The following is a 10717-nucleotide window of genomic DNA, read 5'->3' as shown; positions in this document are numbered from 1 at the left end:
TCCTTTTCAACGTATTCATTAGTGAGAATTGTAATAAAATGATCCAACATGGAAAAAAAAAAATTACGCTGAACTCATTTTGCTTAAAATACGGGCAGCCATTTTACACCCTTGTAACTTCACTGTAGGCCATCGGTGAGCTAAAAGCCCTTTGCTGCCTCATGGCTGGCTGGCAGCTCTAAAGCAAGCAAGCGATAAAATTGGGTTCCAAGCGAGCTGGGGCTTACTAAAGCAGGGAACTCAAAAAACCAACACACAAGCTGGTTGGCAGCTTCACACTTCTCCAGCCTGTAATGCTTCTGCTAACCACTCGTCACCAGAAATGTCTTTGCAAGTGGAGTTCCAGACAATGACAAGACAACGTGGGGAAACACGCTGTATCCTACTGGCTCCACAACGATTTTGTATGTTTGTAGGCCTTTTAAAGTTCTCTCAGTTCCATAGTTTCCTAGGGCACCCTGTTTATACACAGCAAGTAAATGCTCACTCTGACAAATGGTCAAATACACGATGGCACCTTCATATGACAGAAGTATTTGAATAGTTGTTCAGATTAAAAAAACCACAAACCCACAGCAGATTCCAAGAAAGTGATTTATTTCCACTTGTCCTTACAAGTTAAAGACAGTATGCTTTTTCTTAAAAAACAGTATCATGTACTATTTAGAAAATGATTACACCTTTCTCGTCAAAGAAAATACATCCAATTATGACGTCCTGTCTACCTTTTAAGGATAGGTGGGTTGGTTTCTTTCTTTTTAAGAGTAATCCTCAGAACGTATCAGCAGAAAACGCATATAGGTGAGGATAAAGTTACCAACAAATTGATAAACGTTCCTGTATACTTAGACATACATTAACACGAAGGAACTTATCCACCAACTAGTGCTCCATTGGCTCCTCTGCCTTTTCTGCAGGTTCATCAGCAGGCGGAGCAGGCTTAAAGAGAGGAAAAATAAATATTTTAGGAAGGCAGAAGACAACACCTGGCAAATCAGCTTTATCCTGGCCTCAGCACCATGAGTGGTAAATGCAGCTCACGTGACCAAACAGCTTACGAAGTAGTGTTACCCAAATTAGCGTGGAGCAGGACAGAGCTGGTCATTAGGAGACTAAGGATGCATCTTGCCACAGGTGTGAGAAACATGTAGCCACTGTTGCAAAAACAGTGAAAACTTGTATTTGGTCAAAGACAGACATACTTGATTGAAGAGAGATGGCATGGGAACAGCCTGGCACCAATTCAGTATAACTTGACTTAATAAGCATCCCAGTCTCCAGCTAATATTATATGGTCTTCATACAGCAACTTCAATTTTTTTTTTTTTTTTAAAAAAAATCACATTCCTAAAACTCTACTAGCGTAGTAGAGAGTTAAACATAGTAAACATAACTATGCTAGGTCATATATCACAAAATGGTGTCTTTCAACAAAGCCTATTTATTTGTATCTGAACCACACACCTTTCTCTGTGGTCTCTCCTCAAGACCTTCTAGGAATGGTGCTACGTCATCATCGTCATAGATGGTAAACTCCATGTCTTTGCCAACAATTCCAATGGAAACATTCTGTTAAGCAAAGTTTTGAAAGAAGTGAGAAGCATTTTTCTGCAAATAACTCTCGCTTTTGCTTGTGAAACAGATCAAAGTTTCCTCCAGTGATAAAGAGACTCATTGTGCTGTTTGTGTCCACTTAAGGAAAAAAGGACATTTTGAGACACAACTCCTTTGGCAAACCGTACTAGGAACAGAAAGGGAGGCAGATTTATACCTTACAAAAGCTATCAGGTTTCAAAATCTTGTAAGTAAAACTACTTTTCAAGGGTTTCACTTTCTTTCAACATTTGTTTTGGTTTTAATAAACATACACAATTTTTCAAAACTACTTATTTTAATTTGCATTTTCATTGTTTTAAGAGTTCTAAAAACCAAAGAGTAAAGGGCTAAGTATAAAAAAAAAATTAAAAATGGAAAAGGGCAGATCAGCCACAAGCAGAACACCAACTAACAGCCATCCTTACAGTTTTCTTGTTCAACACCTCTTCAATTCACTGTCAGAATTTCTGCTACTTTTTGACGCTGGATACTTAATCAACTACTTGTGCATTACCTTCCCTCACATCCCAGGTGAATCACTGACTCTGCTGACAACGCAAATTGTGATTCCAGTTCTACGTAATGCAACTTTAACGGCGATCAAAGTTTAAAATGGGAGGAAGCAACCAAGGAAAGAATGTCTCATTTAGAGAAAGTACAATTTTTGTCAAAAATTTTTAAATCCAAGATAATTAAGGAAACTGTAGGTACACTGGTGACATAAAATTAAGAAGATATTATCTACCAGCATTCAGCTTCCAAATTTCAGTGCCAGACATACTTTATATAAATTTTGTCACAGTAATTTCTAGTAACAGTGGCACTAAAATACTCTTGTTAAGAAAACCTAGTATTTACCTTGGTGGTCAGATCCTGCTCAGCAGGAAGAGTCTCTCTCAGGGCACGCAGTCCATGTTTAACTAACTCATTTAGATTACCTTAAAATGAAATCAGAAAGACATTTACAAACTGTACGGTATTATCTCTAGACACTCACTTCCTCTTATTCCTATTCCTAGTAGACAACTAGAAAATCAGCCTGGCTAACTTGACTTCCAGAGCTTTTCTTCTTTTTGGTACCAAACACAGAGCTGGTTATAAAAAGCACACCTTGAAAAAACAGCCCTTCCTTACATGTGAGGTTGAACGCATCTGGGTTTGGCACCTGCCTTGCCTCCAGTACAAGTCATAATCAAAGCTTTTTTCCCCTCCACCAAGCAGCTATTCAATAGCTTCTTCATCACCATTTCATACAAAAATAAATTCACCATTTGAAATGCACCACCTAAATACTGGCCCTGACATACTATCCCTGCTCTGATACGGAAAAATTGTACTTTCCCTCAGTTAAACAGGGCAGAGGCCCTGTTACTGTTTTCTCTGCTTTTCTGAGCACAACTTCTCTTTGAATTACATGTAATAAGCATCCAGATGTTACGGTATGAAAATTTGTAACATTTTATCCAAAATTTTGCAGATTTACACTTATGCCAAACTTGGCTCCCAAAATTTATCTTCCTGTCTTACTAACGCAAAAGAACAGAGCAGTAGCAGAAAAAGTGCACAATTGATGAATAACATTAGATAAGACAGGGTTTCATTACTCACAGTCAGTAAATTCAGTCATGTGTCTCTCCAAGTAAGTTCGCGCTGACTGTGAACGAGCACCAATAGACATTGCTTTGCAGTCAAAATAGTTTGCAGAGGGACAAGTCTGGAAGATGTGAGGACCCATATCCTACAAAGAGAGGGAAAACCCACACAGAAGGTAAAACAAATGTATAAACTTATACCAAGTCTGCTCCTGGAATACATTTTTTAAAACAGTTTTGCTTCATGGTACATTGCATAGCTTACATATATATATGCACATAAATACATTTTATATTGCTTATCATGTCACTGTTATACAATTCCTTCAAAATTACTGTTAAAGTGAAATCTAAAAAAAAAAAGTTCTTTACACCTTGTTCATTAAATTGCCGTTTTTACGTGGACAGGATAGCTGGCATCAAAAATGTTTCTTTTTCTGTTCCATAAACTGTGCTGTGTATATGTATGCTTCCTACTTCATGGCTTGCAATAGACACTTTACACTTCATATTATCTTTTGTATTATCTACAAAAAAAGTAAAAACCTGCAGCAGACTCAACCATGCCACGCAAGACTTCAGGCAAGACGACAATTTCCTTCAACCCTGCTCATATCAAAAACTCTTGAGGTCAGACATTGTGTGTGCTGCATTAAGCAAACTTGTTGCTAAACAAGAGAGAGGCCAGTAATGATTTCCACATCCATTTTTTATAAAACTTATTTAAAATAATAGTTTGTAAAGCTCCATAATCGATAGTAAAATAATTACTGCCATTGTGGAATCAACATTTTGATCTCTTAAAACATAAAGAAATCTAATTTTTTGCACCTTAATTAGCTTTTCATTTTTGCAAATGTACACATCATAAGTAGGATTAGCTATTAAGCAACATTTCAAAATGTTATGTTTAGGGTAAGTTACGGAAAATTATTTCCTTATTCAAAGAATACTGATGAGTCCATCCCTTCCATCTTTCCCCATTTGGTGTATAAAATTGCATTAAGCACATTTTCTTCTAGATCAATAGTAGTTACTATTGGAAACAGCTTGCTTACATCATAACCTGCAATGAGCAGTCCTACGCCATACGGTCTTCTGCCATAACGCTGCGTTGGTATCTGGGTTTCTTAAATAAGCTAAGGAAACAATCTCAAAATAACATGTTAATTACCCAAAACATTTACCTCAGCCAAGCGGAGATGTACCAAAATCATTATATAGTCCTTGCAAACCTTTCCGCAGGAGTGAAGACCACATTCAAGAGAAAAAGATCTTGCAACTTACTTGCAACACCAGCTTCTTCACCAAAAGAAAATTTAGCAATTATCTTTCCTGAAATAAAGTGGTGCATTCAACAAAGTAATACAAACAGTTCACCTAATGCTGCACAGCTTAGTTTAATTTCTTAACCCTTTGAACTCTTTCTAGGCACCTGATAACAGAACACAAGGCCTCTGCTGTGTTCTATGCAAAGATAGAAATTACCACGGGAAAAAAGAAATAATCTGACAAAGCAGCTACAATGCAACAATCACATTTTGAATAGCGCAGTCACCTTTTGCCCCCTACCTCCAAAGGCATGGGGCTGTGTGACAAAGAGCACGGTGTTAAAACGTTGTACAGCACTTTATCGCTTCTCTACCAGTTCAGCGTATGTTATGGGATATTCTCTGAAAGAACACCCAAGCAATGCGAATAAAGAAAAATTAACTTTCAGGTTTTTTAAATTTAATATGCCTTTTAAGGTGTGATATATGAAAATAATTTTATGAACATGCACGAAGGAGTAAAAAGCTACAGAAGTGTTACAAGTGTAAAAAAAAAAAGAAAAAGGATACTGCTTCCAATTAGTGACACTAGGCGAGACACTGGAAGAGGTCTATCAAACACAAACCTAGAATCCAGACACTCCTGACGCATGAAATTGCTAGGAGAAAAAAAAAAAACCCAAACAGAAAAATAAGAATAAAGAATAAAAACCAAACTAATGCACAGATCAAAGTCACAATGAGTTTGTGTCTCAATACTTGTTGTTAAGGTAAGCATTTTTGTTTCAGCTCTGCTTGTTGAGAAAAAGGGCCAAAGGCAATAAATAATTTTATTTCATCATGACCCATAATTTTTATTTAGAAAGTTGACCACAGGTTTGAAAGAGTATTATAATATTTCAGCCATACAAATGCAAAGAAAGTAGTCACACAAGCAACAGATGGATCATCTGGAAAAAAGCCACAGTTAAATTCTAACATTTCTTTGTGATATCACAGAAATTAAGATTTATTTCAGAAGTTCCTCCTATGCCTTTTTTTTTGCCCTTTCCTATCAAACTGAGGAAAATGCCTTCTTCCATGTACATTTACCTCATCTGATGAAACCATGTGGCCAGCAGGTAAAAAGCAAGCCACTCTAAAGCCCAAGCATACAGCAGTGTATGTTTTTAATAACTTGCTTAAATGCGCGTACACAGAAGCAGCTGCTAGAGGGAAGTAAGTGATGCACTTTCCCAGACTGCTTGGAAACCCCATCACACGGAGGAAACCAGACAAGACAGTCTTACTAGTAACAAAACCAAAGAGCAAAATTGTGGGCCAAACAAATGAGATTTCTGCCAACTACTTAAAGATCTGCCAGAATTTCATGCCGAGGTCTTTGGCATAGTACAACAGAGCAGTAACTTAAGACTAATCCTTAGCTGACCAGAAAATTTCATTCGCAATAGTCTACAAATGAACTTTCCACTCATTATTGCAGAACTGTGTATGTTGTGTATGTCAACAACTAAGATACTCACCACAAGAGCCTTGCATCAGCAGTAAGTCCAGCAATTGAGATACCAATATGGTTGTCAACATACAGGATTTTTTTCTGATGAGCTGCCAGCTCAGACTGTGCTCTCTACGCATAAAAGAAGAAAGCTATGTAGCAGACTGAACGGTTTGCCAAGCACTGTGGAGAAATCTGCTAACATTTATAGCAAGAACTGAATATGACATGAAACAATAATAAAAAAAAAAAATGTATAAACTTGCAACAGAAGACAAGAAAAATCTGATGCCAGTTCAGTAGGGAACTGTGAGAACTAAAGAAAGGACAGACACACACTCAAGCTTTGGGAAAAGAAATAGTTTTACTACTTAGTAACCAATGGATAAAAAATAGTAATAAGGGATACATTTTTTAAAGGGGGTGGGGAGTAATCTTTCATTCATTTCCTTAATTTTGTGAAAAAGTACTTTGCACAGGTACTGGAAGTATTTATAGCTCTATACTGGTACTCAAGCAAAAGGAAACTGGCATTGCATTTACATTACACATAAAAGCTCAGACTGCCCAAAACAGATTTGCCAAACCAAAACTTTTCTCCTAACATTAGTGTCCTGAGAACACAGTTTTGAGGTTACCTTGAGAGCAACCAGAACAGCATGTGTTTTCGATTTCAGCCCCACCGTAGCCGAGCCTTGTTTCACAGCTTCCATGGCATATTCTATTTGATGGATTCGGCCCTACAGAGTAAAACCAAAGGTAATAATTCTGAAGTTCATCCTCTAAATCAAGTTTCAATGGTTTTTGATTTTCAGACCTTTGATCCCCCCGCCCCAACAGGTACACTAACTGCATTACAGTTTAAACCTACAACCATGAGACTCCCTCAATTATCTTCTGCAAACGCTTCACCATTAACCCACAAAAATCTGGCCGTTTCTGAGCCACTCACTACTGCATACAAAGAAACTGGAAAAGCTAAAGAGCGAATAATATTGAGATTATAATCACAAGACTTCTGTCACTGTCTTTAAAGGAATCGGTACTTGACCCAATGTGATACAAAGACAAAACTTCCAGCTGAAGTCGGACATGTAACTTTTAATCGAGTTTCCTCAAGAAATTAGTCTTATGCAATTGCTGTGTCTCACCATCATTCCCTAATAACTTCTGCACAAGTTATTAGTCAACTGCAGTAAAGTCTGAAAGAGGAGTAGAGGTCTCACAGACTATTAAGTCCCACTATTAAGTTCTGCAAAGGCAGCCAGGAGCTTTGCAGGAAAATAAGACAATGTCCTTTTAATGCAACCACTGAGAGCAAAGTAGCTAATTTCTTGCATTTGAGTTGATGAGCCTATGTCAAATAGCCAGCATGTTCACTGCTACTGTGCAAGTACAGAATTACTAACCACAGCACACAGTTGCATCCTACCAGTTGTAATGGAGTGGAACACAGTAGCTGTTATAATAAAATGTACTGAGGATAATCTACAGGAAATCACCTTCTACAACGTTGGTGGGGAGTTTTTTTGGGTTTTGATCTGGTTTACATAGAGGAATACAAAGTGCAGCAGATGCTTAAAATACCCTAACGTTCCATTTAATTCAAAGTTATAAATGGAATTTCAGTAACATCAGATATTTCCTGCCCGAGAGCAGTGTGGAATCACTGTGACCTGTCCAACATGTATTTATCAACTTTCATGAATGACTTGCAAGGCTGTAAAAGTGTGAAACTCCTTTAATCTCGTATTTCCTTTTCTTTACAATAACATCTGAAAACATCCCCCAAGACAATATCATTATTCTTCGCTCCTTTATTAACAATACCAAGAACTATTATGGTACCATATCACTGCCTCACCTACCAGAATACATGGAGCAGTAATGGCAGCACTTAGTAATTTTAAATGTCTTTTATAAAAGACAACAACACTTCACATTTTCAAGGCAATTTATGGAAAAAAAATAGAAATTAGTGTTGTTAATGACTTCACAATATCTACTAAAGGTCTCAAGAGAATATTATAGTTTTTAAAGTAATTTTTCAAGTAACAGACAGATTAAAAGATTTAAAATTACAGTTCCTGATACAGAATCTGCCAGAGAAACACAGTCATTAATAAGGATGAAAATAGTTCAAAGCCACCTACAACTATCATTGTATTGACTAAAACCCACCCAATCATTCAAGGTTGTCTTCATATAGGATGGAAAGTATAAAATATGCTCTGTTACAATGTGTGTTGAAGCTGTATCTTTTAAGCAGTACCACTACACCATGAAGGTTTTCCATAGTAATACAAACTCACAAACTAACGACACATTAACTTTAGACTAATACGATTTGCTATTTGCATTTAGAATAAATCTTTAGTTTTGCTAAATCTAGAAATGAGTCAATTTTCAAGACTCTTGATTTTCCATATATATCCTATCTTACAATGTCCATATGGAGAGAAGAGGCAACATGAATTGACACTTGCATTTAAAATTCTGGAGTATCTGTTTTGAAGTCAATATAACCTATGTAAGTTTTAGAAGGCACAATGTATCTTTCTAATAACAATACACAGTGTGAAACTGATTTAGAGGTAATAATATTTAAAACTCAAGTGCAAATCTCAATATAATCTGAAGTACAGATAGCATGAAGCCTCTGTAACATTCTACAACACAGGAAACTAGGGACACACCGCTGCACAGATTTCACTGAATCACGACGCAAACTGCACTACAAGAGGATATGGCGTTTAACCACTTAATGTTCTAGCTCTCAATGTTATAATTATAAGCTTTATATATGGAATTTATTTGACAGGGATGTTTGTGACCATTTCAATCTAGAAAATTAACTTCTGCACATTTATACTATAAAAATCAGCATCTCAGATGCCATGCTTCAGATTAGCATATGGGAATAGTCATTCCAGTACAGGCTTACACGGCAGAGAGTTGTGTGCACACAAAAAAGAGAAGCAGGCGCTGTTACACCACACTTGAAAAAGCCAGCATATACTCACTTAAGCACTAAATACTAACTTTTAGTAATTTTATTTTGTTTTGAACAATTTGCAAGCAGTAAAGCTCTTAATACAGAAATACCCCAACCAAAGAAGTTCTTCCCAATTGCAAACCGAATGGTGCCTTTCCAATATTAGCTAGGGAATAAAAGAGAGAATGAACTAGCAGTAGTCTAACACTGGCAAAATAGAAGCTTGGTTTCATGCTTTTTAATACCAACTTTTTAATATAGGTCTGTAAATTGGTCACAGAACGGTTGGCTTTGGAAGGGACCTTTAAAGACCAAGTCCAACCCTCAGTGATGACAGCATCTATTTTGTACCTCATAAGTACATTTGGAAAGCAACCACCCTAAGTACTTTGAGGTAACAGGGCCCACACAGCAGCAGCTCAGAGGCGTTAACGGCCTTCTAGACACCTACAGCCCACAAAACAAGAAGGGCACAGACGACAGTAAGCTTTAGGCACCTGAACACAGTCTGCATTACCGTGATACCACTGCTGTGAGAGTGACGGAAAACCAAAAAGCACGCAAAGAGCCAGTCAGCATGCTTATAAAGATTTTACCTGCGGGCTCCAAACTGTGACATCGTTGTCATACTGGTTACGAAACTAGAAGGAATAAAAAAAAAATATCCATTAGTGTAACTAATACGCAGGCAGGGAGAGCATTCCCGAGTGCAGCTGGGGTCGTTTTCTTTTCAGGGCCTTGCAGGTGCAGCTGTAGCTCCCCGGCCTGCCACGGGGGCCACCCCCCGTCGCGTTTCTTTCCACGCCGGGGCAAGAGCACAGGCATAGGGGGCAGAGCAGCGACCCGCAGCCCCGGCGCGGGGAAGCCGGAGGGCGAGGAGCCGGTGCCCGCGCCGGGGAGGGCCGCTGCGAACCCCGGCGTCGCCCGGCCAGGGGCCCGCCCCGCCGGCCGCCCAGCAGCCACGGCCGGCTTCTCTGCAGCGTCACGCCAGGCCCAGCCGGGCCGAAGGGGTCACGCTCTGCCGCCACTGCTCGCCCCCCCACCCCCCCGGGCCCCGCCTGCCCTAGCGCGGCCGCCCCCGGCTCCGGGCGGCCCCGGCAGCTAGGCCCAGGCCCGGCCCGGCCCGCGGCGAGCCAGACCCCGCACAGCCCGGGAACCGCTTACTCACGGCCCCGTTCCCTCCTTCTCGCCTCCCCCTTCCCCCCGGGCCCGCTCGGCAACCCAGGCACGGGGCACGGAGCACGGAGCGCGCTGCCCCAGCTGGCCCGCCGTGGCCGCCCCTCACCATCCTCCTTCCCCCGACAGCGGCGCGGGCTCCGGGGCAGCGAGGGGGGACCGCTCCGGCAGCGACCGCTCTGGTCTGAAAGCGCCTAGGCAGCGCTAGTCGCACCTCGAGTCATCGACCGAGCGCACGGCGGCTGGCCCCGCCCCTCGGGCGAGCGATGTAGCGCGGGGCGGACCCGCTAGCGCGTGCGCGGTCTGGAAGGGATCGCGGGGCGTGGGCGGCTCGCTGCCCTGAGGGGGGCTGTGAGGCGGTGGGGGGGCCTCTTCCCTATTGCTCTAAGGGGGGCGGCTCTCCCTCTGCCGCCCTGAAGGGAGCCGTGAGGGGGGGGGGAAGAGCGCCGGGCTCTCCCCTGCTGCCCTGAGGCGGGGAGCCCTGAGGCGGGGAGCGGCTCTCCCCTGCCGCCCCGCTGAGTAGAGACGGGGGCCGGCCCTTCCCTGCTGCCCTGAGGCGCCGCTCGGGTCGCGGCACGTTTCCTGGCGTCCG

At 41.1% G+C, this 10717-nt stretch overlaps 1 protein-coding gene across 1 annotated transcript; it reads right to left on the bottom strand.

Moving 5' to 3' along the window:
- Positions 1–580: 580 nt before the first annotated feature.
- Positions 581–10383, bottom strand: PSMA1 (proteasome 20S subunit alpha 1). The gene is made up of 10 exons (XM_055814358.1): positions 10235–10383; positions 9546–9590; positions 6593–6694; positions 5983–6086; positions 5030–5118; positions 4247–4317; positions 3205–3334; positions 2455–2534; positions 1465–1569; positions 581–939 (listed from the first exon to the last, which is right to left on the bottom strand). Exons 1-10 carry the CDS (start codon positions 10235–10237, stop codon positions 883–885), a joined length of 786 nt encoding a protein of 261 aa, XP_055670333.1. The 5' UTR covers positions 10238–10383; the 3' UTR covers positions 581–882.
- Between the last annotated feature and the right edge of the window lie 334 nt (positions 10384–10717).

The sequence above is a fragment of the Falco peregrinus genome, chromosome 9 (assembly GCF_023634155.1).
Source record: "Falco peregrinus isolate bFalPer1 chromosome 9, bFalPer1.pri, whole genome shotgun sequence".
NCBI lineage: Eukaryota > Metazoa > Chordata > Aves > Falconiformes > Falconidae > Falco > Falco peregrinus.
The sequence above is the reverse complement of the archived record's forward strand: the minus strand, read 5'-3'. Positions and strand labels throughout refer to the sequence as shown.